The 23,804-nt window shown below is 39.8% G+C and overlaps 1 protein-coding gene across 2 annotated transcripts; it reads left to right on the top strand.

The window, feature by feature from the left end:
- The first annotated feature begins 1,017 nt into the window (after positions 1-1,017).
- On the top strand, positions 1,018-23,787 carry LOC138981287 (aspartate aminotransferase, cytoplasmic-like). 2 transcript variants are annotated; one of them, XR_011460603.1, is made up of 10 exons: positions 1,018-1,172; positions 6,330-6,511; positions 11,311-11,419; positions 14,103-14,215; positions 14,692-14,796; positions 15,553-15,703; positions 16,338-16,503; positions 18,721-18,863; positions 19,333-20,494; positions 20,752-22,327. XR_011460603.1 is itself a non-coding variant. In XM_070354147.1 (10 exons), the coding sequence occupies exons 1-10, from the start codon at positions 1,061-1,063 to the stop codon at positions 22,985-22,987; spliced, it is 1,269 nt and encodes a 422-aa protein (XP_070210248.1). In that variant the 5' UTR covers positions 1,018-1,060; the 3' UTR covers positions 22,988-23,787. The 2 variants fall into 2 exon arrangements, 1 of the variants encoding a protein (XP_070210248.1); XM_070354147.1 differs by lacking the exon at positions 20,752-22,327 and adding an exon at positions 22,944-23,787 and having other exon boundaries at positions 19,333-19,476.
- The last annotated feature ends 17 nt before the right edge of the window (positions 23,788-23,804 follow it).

Below are 23,804 nucleotides of genomic sequence, written 5' to 3'. Positions count from 1 at the left end.
TATTTGCTTGTTTGTTCAAAGTTTTAGTACACAAACTGTATCCGAACTTTATAGACCGTACGAATGTGTAAAACAGATTGTAAACTCAAACGTCAGTCTCTCACGGCTGAAAGCACGAGAAAAACACAGACACATGATACCGGGATGTGATTAGAGACAGTTTGGCGGCCGTCTCGTAGGCCCTATAGCCTACTGACGGATATACATACCCAGGCCCTATATATAAGCTAGCCATATAGTTTATCTGCGGCCGCCAGCGCCGCCCCCCCCCCCCCTCCCCCATCCCCCTTTGTCCGGATGCCTACCTTTTATGTATTGAGCATCTACAACTAGTCATTGATAGCCCGGTTTGCAGCCTGTAGGACATGAAGCCCAGTTTTAGTCAGTCGGGTCCGTGATGAGACTGACTGACAGCAGCCGACATTACTCACGTTGTGAGCCCGAGTTTGATACATGTGACTGTCTGTCTTCTGTGTTGCTCTTCAAGTAAACACGAATAGTATAATCACTCACATGCACATGATCGGTTTAAAGCCTTTCTTCTTCTTCTTCTTCTTCTCAGTCTTCTTCTTCAGCGTTCCTAGGTTTAAAGCCTATTTCACGACGGCGTACACAGTGAGTCAATAAAGCTCGTTGTGGTAAAATTCAAGAACAGATGTGTCTCAACTGAACTTCAAGGAAATCGTCGCAAGGTAACACAGACTTTGCAGGCAAAATAATAGTTGAAACTGTGGTGAAAATCGTAAACCGGCTTTATTTTCATCTTCAAAGGACGACTAATATAACAATTAAACTGACCAGGTGGACTGTTCACGGTGGTTCACGGAGAAAGTTATATTTTGGGGCACTGTCCTTGAATTTGACGCTCATTATTCATTATTGTTTCTTCAGATGCATGTTGATTTTCTGCCAGTTTCTCATCTTGATTTTGCCAGACCACACTGAACACACGGTGCCCTTTTTGAGACGGCCCCTACGTAGCCGCTGGCACCTTGACAACATTTGTAACGCAGACTTCCTGTGTCCTTGACCTCACACTACAGGGATATTCATCGGCAACATGGCGTCGATATTCAGTAACGTGAAGATGGGCCCAACCATTGAGGTCTTTGCCCTCACAAAACGGTTCAGCGAAGACACAAACCAAAACAAAGTCAACCTTGGCGTTGGAGGTATATATTCATGCTTCCGATTGTTGTTGCCGGTGGTGGTTGTTTTCTCTGATTATGTGCGATACGCGAGAATGCCTTTTGGCCTCTGTTTAGTCGAAAGGCATTGAAGGTCGCTTTGATCATTGGTGTTATGTAGAAAGTGATCGAGTCATTCATGAACACAAAGTGCATGATTCAAAATGCATGTTATCTTTATCCTTATTATATCGGTGAGCCTGCACTTATCGTGTGATGTATGTGCGCACGAGAGTGATTGCGTGTGTGTCAGGGGTATGTGAGTGTGTGCGCGCGCAGGTGTGTGAGTATAACTGTAAGTAATAAGAGGGAGAGAAAGAGGAGTGTCATTTCTTTGGGATTATCGTGTGCTCTTGATTTGCGGCGGGGGGGGGGGGGGGGGGGGCGATAAGTGAGTAGTTTAAGTGTGAGTTTAGATAGAGCGGACAGCGTCAGATAAACTCTATTTACGGTCTGTTTACGGTAACCCGACCGACCCTATTTTTTTCGCGCGACCCTAGACTTTTTTTGGCATTTGGGGGGGGGGGGAAACAAAAAAAAATCTGTTGTTTTTTTTGCAAAATAACGTAAAAATATGGTTTTTTTGAAAAAAAGAAAAAAAAAAATCCCGACCTACCGACCCTATTTTTTTGGCCTATGTTACCGTAAACAGACCTCTTTTTTTGGGGCCTAATCTACCTCGACTCGGATAGCATATATATATCACACCATCATTGATGCAATGCACTGCTACTGCATGCCCCCCCCCCCCCAAAAAAAAAAAAAAAAATAAATTGTTGGTATAGGGTAACCCAACCTACCCTATTTTTTTCCGCCGACCCTAAAACTTTTTTTACGTTTAAAAAACAACACAAAACACACCAACCTTTGCACATTTTGCAAACCATACCGATACTAAAAAATAAAAAAATAAAAATAAATAAAAGCCGACCTACCACCCCTATTTTTGGGGGGTCATGTTACCCTAAACCAACATATATCTTTGTTTGGCCTAAACAGTGTTCCCCCAACACTTCAGGGATGGTGTTAGACGTTCGACATCAGTCATAGTCTAATCAACTGTCTCAAATGTCCGATTCATATGGTCAGGTGTCGGTCAGATGTTCTAACATACTTCGTGAAGGGCGGTCAGAGTCCGATTAAATGTCGCTTGCATCAGTCGAAGCACTTACACTGAACTCCTTTTAGATCGCAGAGCTGGGCCATGTCAGAATGGACATATGTCAGAATCAACAGTCTTCTAGTTCACTTGACTTCTTTTTTAAAGTTAGCTGATGGAACAAACTATTTAGAAGGTACACACAACCCAAATTAGCGAGAGAAAAAAATGGGAAAAAAAGAAAACGGAGAGAGAACAGTAACTGGCCATATGATGTGTATATGGGTGCGTCTCAGAATCTCGTCCTCTGTTTGTGACATTATCACCAAAAGTAAAATCTTCCCAGAAAACTTTGATAATACTATTTACACACTTCTCAGGGTGTACCTTTTCAGTTTAAACAAGAAAAAATATAACATTGCCTTTAGTTTGCCATATATTGAGCATTATTTGGACCATGTGTGCAAAATCACCCGTGTAACATGGAAACAATAAAAGACAAAAAAACTGCATTTATAAGGCTGAAAACGACTTTTATTCAGTTATTATTGTTGAATCACAAGCCATTATAGAGTTCAATATGAAATGACTACATGCAAACAACAAAATAATGTTTTTTTCAAAGTTCCATGCATTCGTCAAAATTTCAATACAAAAATGAAAATTAATTAATGATATCCTGATCAGAACATGTTGATACATGGCATTCATTCAGTCTTATTGACATTTAACCTTCACAATAGCATATATACAAAGATTTGTTGCTCTAAGACAAAATGTTAGAAAGTTATCCCAAAAGAATGCAAAATGGTCACCGATGTAACATGGAAACATCCCTTTTGTAACAAAGAAACGGTTATGCTTTTTCCCACAAACTTTACTAAATGAAGCTGATTTTGCAACCAGATTCTTCTTAGGTAAAATGCCAAACACTAAAACAGGAACAGAAAAAAAAGCTGGACAAAATCAAGCAAACTTTGCCCCAAAAAAGAGAAACATTAATGAAAAGTTCATCACCGACGTAACTCGGAAACGAACAACCAGACATGTATTATAAGGTTTGACATGAAGAATGCAAATGTTCAAAAGTGGTTCATTCAATTGTTAAGACAATAAACCAAAGGCATTGGTTACATATAGAACAGTTGCCACTTGCAGTTAATTAATTTATTTCAAAAGAAATAATGCCCCCTGGCATTGAAGGTGGGGTCACGAATCATGGTTGCATCAGATGTAGGGACTAAGGAAATATCATCGATCCCTGGAAAGCAATAGTAGTTCCCCTCCGGTTTCCTTCGAAGGAACTTTACCACCAGTTCATCAGGTCGAATCTCTTGCACCTGAAACATGCAAGTACCTGCGATTTCAACCAAAGATTGATGCAATATGTGTACTAGTTTCACTAACATGAATTTGTTTAATGTCTATCAAGATTTTGATGCATCCACATTCACTGGCTAAAAACAAAATAAAGTAATTATTTTGTTCAGACTTACCATTCCATTGAACATACAACTTTTACAATTAAAGAAAACATTGACACTTACCGTTCCTTTAAATCGATTTCGGAAATTTAATTTTGATCATAATTTTTATTTTTTTTAATTTTCAGAGCTTGTTTTTAATCCAAATATAACATATTTATATGTTTTTGGAATCAGGAAATGATGTAAAATAAGATGAACGTAAATTTGGATCGTTTTATATAAAAAAAAAATTATTACAATTTTCAGATTTGTAATGGCCAAAGTCATTAATTAATTTTTAAGCCACCAAGCTGAAATGCAATACCGAAGTCCGGCCTTCGTCGAAGATTGCTTTACAAAAATTTCAATCAATTTAATTGAAAAATGAGGGTGTGACAGTGCCGCCTCAACTTTTACAAAAAGCCGGATATGACGTCATCAAAAGTATTTGTCGAAAAAAAGAAAAAAACGTCCGGGGATATCATACCCAGGAACTCTCATGTCAAATTTCATAAAGATCGGTCAAGTAGTTTAGTCTGAATCGCTCTACACACACACACGCACAGACAGACACACACACACATACACCACGACCCTCGTTTCGATTCCCCCTCTATGTTAAAACATTTAGTCAAGTTTTGACTAGGTGAAATCGAAAGAAAACCTATTATTAACAAATGTTTAGCCTAATTTTTCACTTCATAGAATATCATAGCAGCAAAAACTCACCTTTTCTCAAGAACCTTGGGTGTTGATCACTGTCGTAACAAAATCACAGACTTCGGAAACATTCTCGAAATCTTTCTTCGCTGCTGGAAGCTGAACTATTTCTCTCTGTAACTGCGCATGCGTAGTCACCCGCACCTCTAAGTCACTACGCGCAAAATAGTTCTAATCTTTCTTCAAAACTCTGAACATTATTTGCAAAACCGTTCACCATCGTAACTGAATTTTGAAGAAGCATGTCATATTGCGCAACTTTCAACTTAGTTTGCAGATGCAATTTTGAGAAAATAATACTTAAATAACATTTAGCTTTGCGATTTTCTATGCCCTTTCATGTCAAGATCGTGTTGAAGATGAATATGCAAATTCTAAAGTTCAAATTTAGGACTTGTTGCTGTTGCACGCGTGTGGAAACCTATGTTACGACAGTGATGGCAAACTTTCAAGCGATTAATTTCGTTTAAAAAAACAATTCTGTGGACAAAATAACATTTCAACTGTCAAGTACACTTAAACCAAACACACATAACAAGAATAGCAGTCCTTGGACATTCTAAACGATTCTTGTAGTGAGGTGCAAAACTAGTTGATGGTTCATGTCACAGATCAGACCTCCATTTTTCACGCATCCAATCATTTCTTTCGCAAAACAACCTTCATAATAATCATGCAAAATACTCAGTTTTGTTTGTACTATTTCTTTATTCATTTTACTTCTCAAAAATACCAATATCATGATTTAAAATTCAGTATGTTTCAATTGTGGGCTAATTTGATTATGGCACACACAAAAGGTTCAGTTTCTGAGACGCACCCATATATATATATATATCGTGACCACAATGTCGATCATGTAAAATGTCCTATTGAATTTCATCAAGCCGGTCAAATGTCCTATTCATGTTGATGAGGTCAGGACATTTGGCCGTTTCACACAAATTTGTAGCACTAGCAACATCCCTGCACTTCATGAACTATAATCAAAGAGTGTGAAGGCATATTAAGAGACTAATAAAAAAAAATTCTAGTAACATTGAGTAAAATTAGATCATTTCTTCACAAGCTAAAGAATGTTTTAAGCCTTTGGTGTTTGTCACTTGTTTTAATGGAGGCTAGCTGCAGTTCACTCCTTGTCCAATGAGTTAAAATCTGTGGAGGATTACTTAAGAAAGCTCCGTTTGTATTCAGCATGTTGAGACTTAAGTCGTGTAATTGATTTTGGTGAAAGACTTCGCAGATAGTATCACAAATGACCAACTGTCTTGGTGAGGACCAGAGTTAGCTCTCAGTGTTTACATAGTAAATTTGGGCAAATTTGACACTGGTTGCTTGGCCACCACATCCAATGACCTGATGTAAGACCCCCCCAATTTAAGACTTCCCCCTTTAAGACCTTAATTGTTTTTTCAGACTTTCTGTTCATAACATTTGTAAATTTATCTCCTTTTTAAGACTTCCTCCTTTGTAAGACCTGTTTTTCTCAGATTGTTAGAGTTCTGAATAGGGGGGTTCCACAATATACATCTGAAATGTGCTTGAAATTGTGGTCACTTCAAGTTTTTACGATTTTGAAAGTTTTTTTGGCCATCAGATGCGTACATGGAATAGCCCTTAGGTTTGTCAATACTGAGTAGAATATAACCAAGAAGAGTAATTATACGTAAAATGGGGTGATTCTTAGGACAGTTATTTCTTTTAAGTTCCAGAATGCTGAGCATGTGCACATGTAAACACTCAAGAATCTGAGAATCCTTGCCTCTGAGCAAGCCTGATTTAATGTCATTCTGTAAATAAGATGACAAGAAAAGAGTAAAAGGCTCCTCATTATTTAATATATTGAATTATTTCTAGCCTACCGCACAGACGAGGGGAAGCCATGGGTGCTCCCAATGGTCAAGACTGTGGAGAATCAAATCTCAGCAGACATGACCTTGAACCACGAATATCTGCCGGTTGCCGGGCTCCCAGCCTTCCGTACAGCTGCCAGTGCTTTGATCCTGGGCAAGGACAACCCAGCGATCCTGGAGAACCGAGTGAGTTGTAGGCAAACGTTTGTGAGAATTTGTGCATATTTTTCATAATCAGTTTCTTCTAAACTGTTTATATATTTCACATGTTTACCTGGTATATTTTTGGAATTACATTTACAGCAATGAATTGATCTTTTCGTCTCCTAATAATGAAAGTATTGAAAGGTAAGCTGCAGTTAAACAAAAGGAAGGAGACATTTATTTACAATCACTAAATTTGACACGACAATAGGCAGAATATTTGTGAGCAGGTACAAGTTGACCCCCCCCCCCCCCCCCCCCCCCCCCCACCACCAATGTAAGACTTCCTCCCTTTTAAGACACTATTTTCTCAGACTTTGTGTTCATAACCTATGTAAGATTGCCCCCATTTTAAGTCTCCGTCCTTTTTAAGACACTATTTTCTCAGACTTTGTGTTCATAACCTATGTAAGATTGCCCCCATTTTAAGTCTCCGTCCTTTTTAAGACACTATTTTCTGAGACTTTGTGTTCATAACCTATGTAAGATTGCCCCCATTTTAAGTCTCCGTCCTTTTTAAGACACTATTTTCTCAGACTTTGTGTTCATAACCTATGTAAGATTACCCCCATTTTAAGTCTCCGTCCTTTTTAAGACACTATTTTCTCAGACTTTGTGTTCATAACCTATGTAAGATTGCCCCCATTTTAAGTCTCCGTCCTTTTTAAGACACTATTTTCTCAGACTTTGTGTTCATAACCTATGTAAGATTGCCCCCATTTTAAGTCTCCGTCCTTTTTAAGACACTATTTTCTCAGACTTTGTGTTCATAACCTATGTAAGATTGCCCCCATTTTAAGTCTCCGTCCTTTTTAAGACACTATTTTCTCAGACTTTGTGTTCATAACCTATGTAAGATTGCCCCCATTTTAAGTCTCCGTCCTTTTTAAGACACTATTTTCTCAGACTTTGTGTTCATAACCTATGTAAGATTGCCCCCATTTTAAGTCTCCGTCCTTTTTAAGACACTATTTTCTCAGACTTTGTGTTCATAACCTATGTAAGATTGCCCCCATTTTAAGTCTCCGTCCTTTTTAAGACACTATTTTCTCAGACTTTGTGTTCATAACCTATGTAAGATTGCCCCCATTTTAAATCTCCGTCCTTTTTAAGACACTATTTTCTCAGACTTTGTGTTCATAACCAATGTAAGATTGCCCCCATTTTAAGTCTCCGTCCTTTTTAAGACACTATTTTCTCAGACTTTGTGTTCATAACCTATGTAAGATTGCCCCCATTTTAAGTCTCCGTCCTTTTTAAGACACTATTTTCTCAGACTTTGTGTTCATAACCTATGTAAGATTGCCCCCATTTTAAGTCTCCGTCCTTTTAAGACCTGATTTTTTAAGATTTGTGGAGGTCTTAAAAGGGGGTTCCATTGTATTAGTTTTGTCAACTTCTCGTTACTTTCATGCTGCTCAGTCATTTTGTGTATGTGATTATTATCGTTATTAGGCCTAAAAAAAAAATAGGTGTGGTTACGGTAACCCGACCTACCCTATTTTTAGGGGCCGATCCTATAACCTTTTATTACATTTGTCAAACAAAACAAAAAAAACAAAAAAAACGAGTGCAAAAAACGCAATGAAAGCGAAAGCGCCCGTGTCGCACACTTATTTCCCTGTCAAGTAGGTTTAATTTGTACACATTAGAAAAAAAAGTTTAAAAAAAAAAAAGTGATTGCCTACCTACCTACCCTATTTTTTTTGGCTATGTTACCGTAACCACACCTATTATTTTTTTTGGCCTTATTATACAACAGTATTTTTAATTTTTAGCTTTTCCATCATCATCAGAAGATCACATAGCAGATCTATGTCACTCTATTGTAACTTTTTTTCCAGTTGGAAGGTGTACAAGTCCTCACATAGCAGATCTATGTCACTCTATTGTAACTTGTTTGCACGTGGAAGTTGCACAAGTCCTCACATAGCAGATCTATGTCACTCTATTGTAACTTGTTTGCAAGTGAAAGTTGCACAAGTCCTCACATAGCAGATCTATGTCACTCTATTGTAACTTGATTGCAGGTGGAAGTTGCACAAGTCCTCACATAGCAGATCTATGTCACTCTATTGTAACTTGTTTGCAGGTGGAAGTTGCACAAGTCCTCACATAGCAGATCTATGTCGCTCTGTTGCAACTTGTTTGCATTTGAGTTGTTCTTTGCTACTGGTCACAAGTGGGGGTCAGCTCACACGGACGCATTTTTTCAATACAGTCTAGGGGAGAAACTGGTCACAAAGCACCCAGTACATGCCAGAGAGATAGGAGAATCGGCACAATCAAAGAAAATACCAAAATCATTCAATACATATGGAAATATTAAGATATACTGTGAAAATGCTAGCAAAAATGGCATCCAAAAATGGGAACGCACACTTGGTGCGTCTTTGAAGACTTACCTCCCGTTCTATGTTGTTGATAATAGTCGTGTTTGTGCTGTTTTTGTTAAAATAGTATCTAATAAAACTGATGCAGTTCTTGAAATGTTGCAAATTATTGTTGTCTTTGTGAAATGCGAGAGTGTTCTGAGGCGTAATCTGCATACGGCTGATGTCCCACATAGGGTACCCCACTTCGATCAGCGTATCACTCCAAATGAGCTTCATAGCAGAAAAGCAGATACACTACCAAAACACTGCATAACAGATCTACAAGTCTGAGCCAGAATCATTGAAATGTATCTTTCTGTATAAAATATTGCAATCAAATTTGTTCACGCCGTCACACAAATAACGCAGGTTACCCTCGCCTTTGATTCAAAGTAACTCCAATCTGACTGAATTACCATCGAAACGCAGATGACGAACTGATTAACCACACATTTGTGGTATTTTACATACAAATTTCAACCGTGTTGTTTCGCGATAAACAGCCATAAACAAACAAATGTGGCGCCGTCACGTCGCCTCGGAAGGAATAACGCAGGTGACCAAGACTTGTTTCCGATACCTGTCTGATTAAAATCATCGTTCTTTTGACGAATGACGGCTCTTTGGCAGATCTGGTGAGTTGGAAACTGTCTATGAATGTTTCATTTAATGTCAAATGCGTACATTCATGTCGATATTGTTACCTTTGGGCTCATAAATTAAGTCAATCGTCTTGTTGTCCGAAAGTGACTTTTGTCAGCATAGAACTTACTGTGCTTTGATCATTGACTGAGAAGAATCTTCTGATGACACTAGCTCATTTCACTACGCGAATGTAGATCTGCAAGGAAACTTATGGCAGGGGAAATAAGCTTAACTGAAGACGAATAAGCGGAGTAACTGTTCTTCAACGGATTGCTCTCACTGATCTAAATATTTAGATCTTGTCGTCTGCTAGTCTGCTAGTAAGTAGTCTTCGGTCGTGTGAAAGTCACATCTATTTCGACTGTGTGCATCGATCCGTGTAGTGAAATGTTGATCTTTGATGATTTGGCAACATAACTTCGCTAAATGTGCTTCGAGTGTATCTCCCCGTTAACCGCATTTGAAAACGTCTTTTAACAAGACCATGTTTCGACAGCCCAGACGGGGAGGATCCTCGATAGCTCACAGGGTATATAATGTTTTCCGCCGTTTTTTGAAGAATCCTTTCAAATTTGCTATTCCAAAAGTACCCTATGACACGACTCGAGTGGCAAAGAACATTCTCTGCAATTCCTGTCTCAGTCCGTGCAGCCGTTTCGGGTCCTATATCGTCATCATACAAACATACACACAGACACACAAGAACCAGCTTTAAAAGTTAGATTATGTAGGAACCATGTGAACCAGTGATTTTTTCTTATGTACAACAGATACTACAGTATTTCTGCTTTATGAAAAGCAATATTTCAAAAACAAAACTAGAGATTTGAATTTTGACCACTTTTCCCCCTTTCTGTCACCAGTACTGAAGAACAACTCATTTGGAAGTTGCACAAGTCCTCACATAGCAGATCTATGTCACTCTATTGTAACTTGTTTGCAGTTGGAAGTTGCACAAGTCCTCACATAGCAGATCTATGTCGCTCTATTGTAACTTGTTTGCAGTTGGAAGTTGCACAAGTCCTCACATAGCAGATCTATGTCGCTCTATTGTAACTTGTTGGAAGTTGCACAAGTCCTCACATAGCAGATCTATGTCACTCTATTGTAACTTGATTGCAGGTGGAAGTTGCACAAGTCCTCACATAGCAGATCTATGTCACTCTATTGTAACTTGTTTGCACGTGGAAGTTGCACAAGTCCTCACATAGCAGATCTATGTCACTCTATTGTAACTTGTTTGCAGTTGGAATGTCACTCTATTGTAACTTGTTGGAAGTTGCACAAGTCCTCACATAGCAGATCTATGTCACTCTATTGTAACTTGATTGCAGGTGGAAGTTGCACAAGTCCTCACATAGCAGATCTATGTCACTCTATTGTAACTTGTTTGCAGGTGGAAGGTGTACAAGTCCTCACATAGCAGATCTATGTAACTCTATTGTAACTTGATTGCAGGTGGAAGGTGTACAAGTCCTCACATAGCAGATCTATGTCACTCTATTGTAACTTGTTTGCACGTGGAAGTTGCACAAGTCCTCACATAGCAGATCTATGTCACTCTATTGTAACTTGTTGGAAGTTGCACAAGTCCTCACATAGCAGATCTATGTCACTCTATTGTAACTTGATTGCAGGTGGAAGTTGCACAAGTCCTCACATAGCAGATCTATGTCACTCTATTGTAACTTGTTTGCAGGTGGAAGGTGTACAAGTCCTCACATAGCAGATCTATGTAACTCTATTGTAACTTGTTTGCAGGTGGAAGGTATACAAGTCCAGGGGGGTACTGGCGGCATCCGACTGACGGCTGAGTTCTTGAAGCGCAACTTTGGCTCAGACGTTGTTTATGTCTCCAAACCAACATGGGGTAGGTTGGTTGTGTTTGTGTCTTTCGGTCTCATCCGTTGTATGTGTTTCTTTTAAAACGTAAGGAAATCATGAGACGACTTTGCTATCCAAATTTATACATGCATGGACATTTTTCATGCATTGCTGTGTAATATATGTCCACTGACAGGAAGGCAGACAGACATGCCAGAAAGTAAGATTTTTTTATCAGATTGTACATGATATATATAGAGGTTACAACACGAGTGGTTTTTTATATGGCTTGTATTTCAGTCAAGACCCAGCGGATGAATATCAAGGGACTCACGAGCCTCTGGCGAATGAGTCCCTTTGATATTCCCGCTGGGTCTTGACTGAAATACAAGCCATATAAAAAATCACGAGTGTTGTAACCTGTATATCCCATGAAGATCTAAAAGACAAAGTGTGACGGAAACATCAAGCTTTAGTTGTCTGTTCAGATGAGGCACCTCTGCACATACCTTATTCTAAAGGCACGTCTGTTGATCTATGTCAAGTCGGGGCATAATGGTGGCTTGGTTGTCCCCGTCAGTTGAAAGCCTCTACACGGATTTGACTGAATACCTAGTGGTTACACATGCATCTCCTGAGATCTTGGACACTTTCATCGTCTATAGGGCCTACAGCACCGCAAAAGAGCTAGAAATACTCGCAAAATGCATTTAACAGCTTGTCCAGAGAACAATCGTAGTCGATGATGTACCGATAAGGGCGTGTGTACCGGGCACGCTGTAACTTCACATGAGCATAGCCTGAACATAGCAGTGCTGGTCGGACGGACTAGGTTTTTAACGATTGCTAGTTTGACTTCTGTTTTACTTGAGAGCACGAACACACACACTCAAACACATACGGCTTGTCATGTTGATCACAAGAAAGAAATAGAACAGCAAATACAAGGAAACATAACAGATTACGTCCCCATAATATGACGCGAGAGACGACAGACGTCATGAAATCTATGACACTGTGATGATAGTCTCGGCAAGTCGAGACTAAAGCTCAGCTATAGCACTGAACGACTCTCGCGCAAGTTCTCAAAAGCGTGGTAAACCTTGCACATCCGGTCGACAGGTACATGTGCACCTTGGAATGTCAAGGACGACAGAAAGTAGAGCCAGCTATGATGTATTTCGTGCACCCTTATTTATCCATTATTTTATGTGTTATAAGAGTGCAATAGTTACATCATAGATGTAACAAGAGAACAATGGAAATACAAGAAATATACCTAGAGTACATTTACAGAGACACAGAAGGGAGGTCATGAGATATATATACTAGATGAATACCCGCTTCGCCGGGTAGCCGGATTCGCCGGGAAGAAGTAGAGCCGAATACCCGGCTTTGCCGGGTGAGTGGCGCACCGTACGCCGGCTTTGCCGGGTGAGTGGCGCACCGTACGTGATTGACGCCACACGAAGGAAAACTTCTAAAAGTAGTAACGGGAATATGGATTGAGCGTTGTGGACAGTGACCTTCTAAAAATAATAACGGGAATGTGGATTGACGCCACACGAAGGAAGGGAGATAAACGCAAAACACTGGAGAAGATAAGGAAGAGTTACTGGGAATGGATCTGGGAAGATGAACAGAAAAACCAAAATCGGTTCAGCGCTGTGCGCTGAGGGCACATGTTGAAAATTCTCATCGACCAGGTTGTGTCCGGGGTCTACCTGAATATGCCCACCAAATTTGAAGCAGATCCATCGAGAACTTTGGCCATGCATCGCAAACACACACACACACGCGCACACACACACACACACACACACACACACACACACACACAGACACACACACAGACAGACACAAGTCGTATATATATATATAGATATATACTGAAAGGCATAAATTCTGCAAATAGTGCATTGAACGATTTTGCTCTCAAACGAAAATCAGATTGAACCTGTAATTTGTAGTTGACATCTTGAGTGTCGGAGCAAATGTTTCACGCTGTCAGCGTGCGCTTTGCAGTATTGCTGATCCAGCCACAGCTCACTGTGCTAATAAAGACAATGGGCTGAACGGGAGACAATAACGTAAAAAAGATAGTGTATGGCCCTATAAAATGCAACAGGCTGTTTGGCTGTATCAGATATCGCAATCATGCCACGACTTGATGAAGGAGAGAGACAGCAAGCGATTGGGATGCTTAGAGCTGGCCAAAGCATTGAACGTGATGAACACTGAACGTTTTCCGAAATCATTGCGCTTGGACTCAGTCACTTTTTTTGAAAAATTGTCATTTCATGATGTTCTATTCAAAATCAATAAAGCGAAGGTTTATAAACACTAAAATGGCCAATAAATAAAATATTCAAACATTGAAAACATTCACCACTGAGTTGATTTTTTGTGATTTTTTAAAGTTCAGTTTGCGGAATTTATGCCTCTCTGTATATATACTACCAATATTTATTTGTGTGTGTATATAGATATGTTACATGCATGTCTTTTATTATGGGCAAGTCCACATGTACACAGAAGGATGCATGCACACACTAACGCATGAATGAACACCAAAGAAGTTAGCTTCAAGTGGACCATTATAACGACCAATGTTTTTTTTTCTCAATTTCTTTCATTTCACACCACAGAGTTGAACATCTACTTAGACTTGCTTTGATTAAAGTTTTGACCCACACAGCTATGTTTCACTTTTCAACTGTAATTTTTAGGTAACCACAAGACAGTGTTTAGCCACGCCGGCTTTTCGCAGATCAAAGAATACAGGTACTGGGATGCCAAAAATCTGGGTGTTGACTTCGAGGGATTGAAAGAGGACTTACAGGTACTGCATTAATTGACATACTCCAGCAAATAGCAAGTCATCTGCTTGGCACAACTTGTGATCACTTTGACCTGAAATTGTATGGGCTGCCCACAGATTTTTACCAAGAGAGAGTTACAGAACCCCGCATAAACATTTTTGGAATATGAAAGTTTTATGCCTCAACTTAACTACCTCAGGTGTGCATTAATTACACTGATTCTATTTTGAAAACAAGATAATTTTTATCTTGTTCTTGTTTTTGTCACATGCAGTCTCCTGTTCTTATTCTATTTTAAATGTCTGATTCAGAGATCTTGTGATATATGTGTTTATAATGCGGTTGCTCAGTTAATTTTGTTTTTGTTGTTGGTGTTTTTGGGGGTTGTTTTTGGTGTTCTTTTTATTTGATTTAGATGTTTACATTGATGACATTAAGCTAATTACTGTTAGCAGTAAACAAAGTCAGTTTCAGATGATGTGAACATTGTTTGCAGAACGCCCCAGAGGGAGCATGTGTCATCCTTCATGCTGTTGCACACAACCCAACCGGAAATGACCCCACCATGGATCAGTGGGCACAGATCGCTGACATCATAGAGGTAAGTCCCATTGCATAACATTAGATTATTTCAGGCTTTCATCTAAGATAAAAGCATCTGTCCACTTTGACACACACAGGAAATCTGCAGCCTGGCTGATTGCTGTTCAGACTGTTGTTTGTGTGTGTGTGTGTGTGTGTGTGTGTGTGTGTTTTGCTGAATTAATTCCAAAACCGAACCTATCTATGTCGATGTGCAAAATAAATTCAGCACACACACAAAATCCCGCTCTGCACAGGATTGAGGAAACAACCATGCTGCTGGTTCTCTGTGTGTGCCCCAGTGGAAGGAATGCTCTTGTTTTGTTTAAAAGCCTGGCCCAAGCTGTGATGGTGTACTACATTGTTTACTCAGGAAGGGGGATATCTTCAAACATGCTTGATGTATAGGTTTTGTTTTCGAAACAAAGCCTGGCCCAAGCTGTGATGGTGTACTACATTGTTTACTCAGGAAGGGGGATATCTTCAAACATGCTTGATGTATAGGTTTTGTTTTCATTGTCACTGGCCAAGAGCTCTGCAGGGAGGAGAGAAATTAAGTTGGTGGAGGTTTCAGGTATTTTTAAAAATAATAAGTATGAAATAGCAGAGCTGGACTGTGGAAGAAAGAGAGAGAGAATGTGTGTGTCTGAAAGTGTGCATTTTGTCTTTCAATTGCTTTTGCCTTTGACGTGTTCAGATGTGTCAGATATATATAGTTATTTATAACTCCCAGTCAACTCAGAAGCAATAAGTTTGCAGATATTGTTTTGTTCAGGCCAGAAAGCTGTTCCCCCTGTTGGACTGTGCCTACCAAGGATTTGCTACTGGCGATCTGGAAGCGGACGCACAAGTTGTACGCTACTTTGTCAAGAGAGGCTTTGAGCTCTTTATCGCCCAGTCGTTCTCCAAAAACTTTGGCCTCTACAGTGAGTGATAAGGCTGCTTGGATTTGTTAACATTCTCTCAACTTTAAAGTTTGTTTATGTTTTAAAGATTGTTTATATTTTTCTTAAAATGTGTGTTCTTTTTATGAAGAAAAAGTGTTTGGGCTCATTCTTAGCTCTTTTGGTATTGCTGATGTGCTCAATTTCTAAATGAGCATCTTGTGGACATAAAAGTGGGGTTTCCATTCTATTTCTCTTCTTTTCATTTTTCTCACCAAAAGAAGTATCGTCAGCTGTAGTTAAGCATGACTGATTCAGTCTCACAAGTCAAGGCAGAGAGGACTAGATGCATGTGACATGCCGCTTTTTAATAAACACATCCACTTTAAAATGTGCGTGAAGCACAGCTTTCGTTCCACTCCTGAACAACTATTGTGTTTATGAAAACAAAGCTCAAGAGATCCCCCCCCCCCCCCCCCCTTTTAAAAACGATTTGTTTATTCAGACTTTCTGTTCATAACCTCCATTCTAAGACTCCCTCTTTCTTCCGACCTGATTTCCTCAGATATTTGGAGGTCTTAAAAGGGAGGTGATACTGTATAAACTTGATGTACTCTTTGTTAGAGACAGAAAGCAAGATGGCTGAAATTTCACTGCTTTTCTTTTTCTTTGCCAGACGAGAGAATTGGCAACCTGTGTATCGTGACCAAAACGCCAGACGTGATCCCCCAGATCCGTTCACAGATGGAGATCATCGCGAGAACCATGTGGTCCAACCCCAGTCACCACGGTGCTCGCATCGTCGCTATGGTGCTCGCCAACCCGGCCTACTTTGAGGAATGGTGAGTGACTGTTCAGACCTGTGTAAATAATAATAGGATCCTTCATGGATCTCAAGAAATTTTGTGTGGGGTGATGTTTTAATTTGTGTAAAAGAGGTATATTTTCAACTTTTCATAAAATGTATGGAGCACATAATCATCCCATCAATAATCTGGATAAATCAGCAAACATCCATTCTTCACAAGGTCCGTCATCATTCTACATAAAAACATGTGCACAAAGGAGTAAGGCAGCAGCCACAGAACTCACTTGACTCCTTGCCTTCTTGTGATTCGTACAAGTATGTAGATTAGAAATGCCTGAGGATTTAAATAAAAAGAAAACACACCAGTAACCAGGTTAGGTACGTTTATATCTATCTAAATATATATACAACTAGTGTCTGTCTGTCTGTCTGTCTGTGTGTCTGTGCGCGATGCACGGCCAAAGTTCTCGATGGATCTGCTTCAAATTTGGTGGGCATATTCAGGTACACCCGGGACACAACCTGGTCGATGAGATATTTCAACACATGCTCTCAGCGCTGCGCGCTGAACCGATTTTGTTTTTTGTGCTGAACCGATTTTGTTTTTTTTGGTCTGGATCCACTACCAGTAACTCTTCCTTATCTTCTCCAGTGTTTTTAGCCGCGATTATCTCCCTTCCTCCGTGCGGTGCGCATAGCCGGGTCCCTGGCACAGCCGGGTATTCGGATCGACTTCTTCCCGGCGCAGCCGTACCCGGCGAAGCGGGTATTCATCTAGTAATCAATATTTCGGCACATTACTGCCTTCTTCGGGATGGTAAGCTTATGGAAAGAATGGAATGACGGCACGTGACATACAGTGTCATGAATTGTTATGATGATTAATGACGTCATATTGTTTCTCGCACGTTCTTTCTTTCTATGGCGTTCTCTGTCTAGCTGTCTATCTCTCATTTGTTTCTCACATAAACGTCCACACATTAACACACACACACACACACACACACACACACACACACACCACACACCACACACACCACACACACACACACACACACACACACGTGCCTGAGGACGTGGAGATGACCCAATGGCTTCAGCTCACAACACACATTTGACCTTGCAAGAAAACTGTGTTTTGCCATGAAAACCCAACATATATTGGTGTGGATGATGCCATGTGGTATTAGCACTAAGCAGGAGAAGGTAGGTTTCAATAAGTGTTATTCGTGTTGTGTCTTTGAGGAAGGTTGAAATAAGCGTTACATGTACCTGTGTTGTGTCTTTGAGGAAGGTTGAAATAAGCGTTACATGTACCTGTGTTGTGTCTTTGAGGAAGGTTAAAATAAGCGTTACATGTACCTGTGTTGTGTCTTGAAGGAAGGTTAAAATAAGCGTTACATGTACCTGTGTTGTGTCTTTGAGGAAGGTTGAAATAAGCGTTACATGTACCTGTGTTGTGTCTTTGAGGAAGGTTGAAATAAGCGGTACATGTACCTGTGTTGTGTCTTTGAGGAAGGTTGAAATAAGCGTTACATGTACCTGTGTTGTGTCTTGAAGGAAGGTTGAAATAAGCGGTACATGTACCTGTGTTGTGTCTTTGAGGAAGGTTGAAATAAGCGTTACATGTACCTGTGTTGTGTCTTGAAGGAAGGTTAAAATAAGCGTTACATGTACCTGTGTTGTGTCTTGAAGGAAGGTTGAATTAAGCGTTACATGTACCTGTGGTGTGTCTTGAAGGAAGGTTGAAATAAGCGTTACATGTACCTGTGTTGTGTCTTTGAGGAAGGTTGAAATAAGCGGTACATGTACCTGTGTTGTGTCTTTGAGGAAGGTTAAAATAAGCGGTACATGTACCTGTGTTGTGTCTTTGAGGAAGGTTGAAATAAGCGTTATATGTACCTGTGTTGTGTCCTGGAGGAATTGGTATATCGTGTTTCTATAACCTACCGAACTCTGACATGGATAACAGGATCTTTACCATGCGCACTTGGTCTTGTGCTTGCGTGTACACACGAAGGGGGCACTAGCAGGTCTGCACATAAGTTGACCTGGGAGATCGGAAAAATGTCCACCCTTAACCCACCAGGCGAGGCTAGGATTCAAAATTGACGACCTTCCGCTAGGGTGGCCGGCATCTTATCCATTTGGCCATTGCTCCCGTCTGGAGGGTTGAAAAAAGTTGTACATGTACCTGTGTTGTGTCTTAGAGGTAAGTTAAAATAAGTGGTACCTGCGTTGTATGTTGCAGGAAGAGCCAAGTGGCCACCATGGCCAACCGTATCAAGGAGATGCGACAGATGATGTTCAACAAGCTGCGACAGAAGAAGGTGCCAGGCAGCTGGAACCACATCCTCCAGCAGATTGGCATGTTCAGCTTCACCGGACTCACACGTAAAGACTTCATTTCCACGTCTTTTCTCTCTCATTGTTTTAATTTATTCCAATTTTGCACACAAGCCCACAGTACCCTGGAAGAAAGAACAAGGAGAAGGTCTTATTGTGTTGTGCGCGGCACTCTGAAATTTTGCTCACCGGGCTTATGAGATTTATGTTCATAGTTACCTATTTATTTTCAAAGAGAAGTGAATCAACAAGCAAAACCACATCTGTAGGGTTAAGATACGATTTTCTGTAATCTGCCGTAGCATGTGTGAACACATGTATGCTTGTGTGTGTGTGCAAGCACGAGGGCTTGCGTGTGTGCTTGCTCGCATGCGTGAGTGTGTGACCTCTGCAGAGATCAAATTCTTGTAATTTTTCTGTTAGTTCATTTTTCCATTTTCTCTGTTTTTAATGGCTACATCTGCGATATATATTGCATATCATCGTCAGTTTGTACATCCTACTTTGATTTTTTCAGAGGACCAATCCCGCGTGATGGTGGAAAAGCACCATGTCTTCATGCTGTTGAACGGACGCATCAGCATGGCAGGACTGACCACCAAGAACGTGGACTACGTTGTGGACGCTATACAGGACGCCATCAGCTCGCACCCCACACCAAGTGCATAACCTTTCTTCTTGTGCTAGTTCCAGCGTTGAGGCATTGGCAGTGCTCCATAGTAATTTATCATGAGGGTTGCATAACCTTTCTTCTTGTGCTAGTTCCAGCGTTGAGGTATTGGCTGTACTCCACAGTAATTTATCATGAGGGTTGCATAACCTTTCTTCTTGTGCTAGTTCCAGCGTTGAGGTATTGGCTGTACTCCACAGTAATTTATCATGAGGGTTGCATCAGCGGCCTGACGCATATAGGTGCTAGGAATTTCTTCTTCCTTTCGTTGAACAATGCAGTGTATTTAGACAGGACTGGGTAAAAAAACATTTTGGTTTTGAATGTGTGGTCATTGTTAAACACACGCGTTACATTGTTTTGCAATTTGTTGTGTTTATGTTAATTCACAGACCCAAACCACTCTCTCTGGCAGTCTGCACGCAAGAAACATAAACCTGCAAAGTTTACAATGTTATCCACAACCCCTTTTCCACAAACATGTATCCACAGCCTTTACACAGTCCCAGTATTCATTTGTTAGTTCTCTTGGAATTTATTTTAGTACCCCAGTGATTGGCTTGGGCGTCGGTTATCGGTCTTTTGCCATGTTAAATTCGGAAAAGACCGACACACATGGGTCAATATTGACCGATAGACATGCAGCAGAGTCAGTCAGCTCGTTTTATTTTGGCGAAAAAGAAAAACAATGCAACCAATATCATTGGATGGGGGACATTCAATCTGTTTTCTTAGTCCCGTGGCGGAAGAAAAGTTGTTTTTTTGACTGATTGGTTTGCAAAGTGACTGATTGATTCATCATAGCTGAGTCAATCAATGGACCTCTAGTGGACAAACCCCAAGCCAATTCCTGGTACCCAGCACTGAATGTCTGTGATGCCATTGTTTTTCTTTTCCATTGTATGCTAAATAGCCATGACTGTGGCTATTATTGTTAAAGGTACCTTCATTGCTGTGTGGACCAGTTTGTATTCACCACAGATTGGTCCAGGCTGTTACAGGGGCTAAGGCCAACCAAAACAAATAGTCTGTTTACGGTATCCCGACCGACCCTATTTTTTCGCGCGACCCTAGACTCTTTTTTTTTCATTTATGAGATTTTTTTTTAAATTAAAAAAATATGAAAAATAAAAAGTCTTTGTTTTTTGGCAAAATAACTTAAAAATATGTTTTTTGGGAAAAAAAACAAAAAAAACCCCGACCTACCGACCCTATTTTTTTTGCCTATGTTACCGTAAACAGATTTTTTGTTGTTGTTGGCCTAAGAGCATTCTTCCACTTGGACACATACCAACTATCAAATACAAAGGCTGCTTTCCGTGCAGTGTGGGATTTCTTGATGAGTTAATGTTGTAATGTTGTAAGGCCTGGGAATGATACGCCATTTCGTCGTAAATACTACGAAGTCCTTTTCTAATTGTGTAAGAAAAGAGCCTTCGTGTGCCCTTAAAAATGCTTAAAACGCAACATTTTCTCGTCAGTACGCCCAAACCACTTTTACTCATTCCCAGGCCTGGTTGTCACCGACATCTGTGTCAAGCTATAGCACACATTCTCCAGGCTGCAAAGGAAGCAGCTTGGCTGTGGATGTCTGGTATGTGTCCAAGACAAACTTACTTACTTACTGCCTTTCACGCCTGGTGGCGTATAGGGCAGCGTCCAAGACAAAGGATGCTGTTTTTGCATGTAAAATCCTGGACGGATAAGTGGTGGTGCACATGGCCGATTACACGGGAATAAAAGTATTGTATTGTTCTTATTTGTCTTAGACAAATGCTTTTTGTGTTACAGCTCTGTCCATTGACGTTACATTTTGAGCTTCGTTGCGGCTCTGCCTAAATGTAACTTGGATGTACAGGTTGAGTCGGTTGTGCGAGTCGATTTCCCATCCCCTTATTCTACCCCTGTTTTTACTGTCCAACATGCTTTGTCATTTGTTTTGTGTGTGTATGTAGTTGCTTTATTGCATCAATGAAGACTTTTATGCCAGTCATTTATAACGAATGAACTTATCACAAACGATAGGAAATGTTATGTGTCAATAGAGTTTTATCTGAGTACGAAGGTAAGGAAAAGTTATTTGATGTTTGAGAGAGCTGAATTATGTTGTCTTTGGTCAGTTTAAGGAACAAATTGAAACAATATCTGTCTGTCAAAGAATTATTGTAGAGTAGATCTCGGTTTTGTAGTTAATTTTGTTTCTCATAGTTTTTGCGACCTGGTTCGCATCACTTTAACTGCAATAAAAAGAAATAAATAATCAGGGATATTTTTATGCAACCAGTATTGGGATACAAGACAGTACAGTCAGCCACAGACACACACAGAGAAAAGGTACACAAAGATATAAGCTACTTATGTTTTTAAGCATCAGAGCATAATGGGATTTTCCTTCCTTGTTGCTTGTTGATTTCCTTCTTGCTTGCTACTGTGCTCATAAGCACATAAGTTAGAAAAACAAATGTGTTATTAGCTGCATAGCAAGTACAGTTTTCTCTTTGTGAAAAAATGTTGAAGTTAGGAAGACCACATTTTTCCTAAAAAATGGAGCATTTTTATGCTTTTCTATTTTCTGCCAGCAAGCCTGCATTTTCTTTCATGAACTTTACGCAAGTGCAGTCTTTATTGCAAATCTATAACTTTAAAAGTCATTTGTGTAAAATGTATTGATTTTGCTAATCAGAAAAATGGACACACATTGTATTGAATTAGAAGGGTTCCTTGTGCTTTTGTTGATCAGTTTTTGTTAATGAATTTGAGATGACATTCTTTAGACCTGATTGGCTTAAATCAACTGAGATTTGTTTTCACTCAGAAAAAAATAAATATCCTATGAAACTTACTTATGTTTCTTACATTATGATGTAAACCTTTTTTGAACGGAATATAGGGTGAATGGTCCTTGTTTGTTCCCCATTACATGTAGACTGATGCAAATGTAGTATTGAAAAATAAGATAATGAGGGTGATTTTCTTTGATCTTTAATTGTACACATAAAAACATCCTTTTAGTTTTTCCAACTCTCGTCGTACGCTTGCCAAAGCTGTCATTGAAAACCCATGGTGACAAAGCTCCTTTGCTTCAAAAATTGAAAAATTGTTGTTGTCCTTTGTGTTTTATATTTGATAAATAACCCCATAAATTCAGATGTGAAATATGCAGTGAATGGTAAGCTAGGTGGTGTAATAGAAAGCTTGGATAAGGTACAGAAGTTAGATTAGGACAACAACAGAAAAGATAACAAAAAAAGGACGGAACTTGTTATTCAAAAATGGAACATTTGAAACGATCTCCATTTCCACCTTCATCCCTGCGCTATCGTCACACAAACTCAAGTAAGATGGTACATGTATTTCCAATATGTACAACATGTTACCTTGGTTCTTTAAGGAAACAAAAATAGTGTGATAGTCATCCAGTGGATACTGGAAGTTGAGAGAAATTTCTTTTGTTCCAGTTTACGCTGGGAACAGCAGAGCCATTCCACTGGCGAAGGTGTAGGAGACCTATAGTTTGTACCTCACCGTGGCCGAGAAAGCCGAGTCTTCTGCTGATAAGCTTGACAAATTGATTGACAAATGGACTGAGCTATTGAAAAATCTATCGCATTGCGCTATGAACTGAAGACAAGTGAGATATATAGAAGAGAAGCTGCAGTTATTTGATTGGTCAATTGTTCAACAGATACATGTACTTCCCTTCTGAATGAGAGATGTTGGGTTTTAGTCAAGCAGTATGTAAGAAATGTTTAGTCCTTTGTACTGGAAACTTGCATTCTCCCAGTAAGGTCATATATTGTACTACGTTGCAAGCCCCTGGAGCAATTTTTTGATTAGTGCTTTTGTGAACAAGAAACACTTAACAAGTGGCTCTATCCCATCTCCCCCCTTTCCCCTATCCCATCTCCCCCTTTCCCTCGTCGCGATATAACCTTCGTGGTTGAAAACGACGTTAAACACCAAATAAAGAAATAAAGAAAGAGAGATGTTGGGTAGCCTATAGGAAAAATAAGGAGGGGGTGTTGAGACGACTTATGCAATGATCTAAGAAGTCTTGAAAGCAAGATAGCATCAGTTTAGCTCTGTCGTGAATCCAGCTGATCTTTAACTCAAAATTATCAATCTGAAAACCTTCAGCTGCTTTTCTCTAGGTGGCAGCAAAAGCCTAGAGATGTTCAAACAAATTGAAACATCTGCAGTTGTGGGGGTAAAATCTACAAAATAACATTAATTGTTTGAAAACCTTGTCCATACTTGCTTTACATTTTCTAATGTTTTTTTCCCACTGCAAAACAATCACACTGAGAGGAGAGAGAGAG

The sequence above is a fragment of the Littorina saxatilis genome, linkage group LG12 (assembly GCF_037325665.1).
Source record: "Littorina saxatilis isolate snail1 linkage group LG12, US_GU_Lsax_2.0, whole genome shotgun sequence".
NCBI classification, from domain to species: domain Eukaryota; kingdom Metazoa; phylum Mollusca; class Gastropoda; order Littorinimorpha; family Littorinidae; genus Littorina; species Littorina saxatilis.
This window is presented reverse-complemented; position numbering and strand designations above follow the sequence as displayed.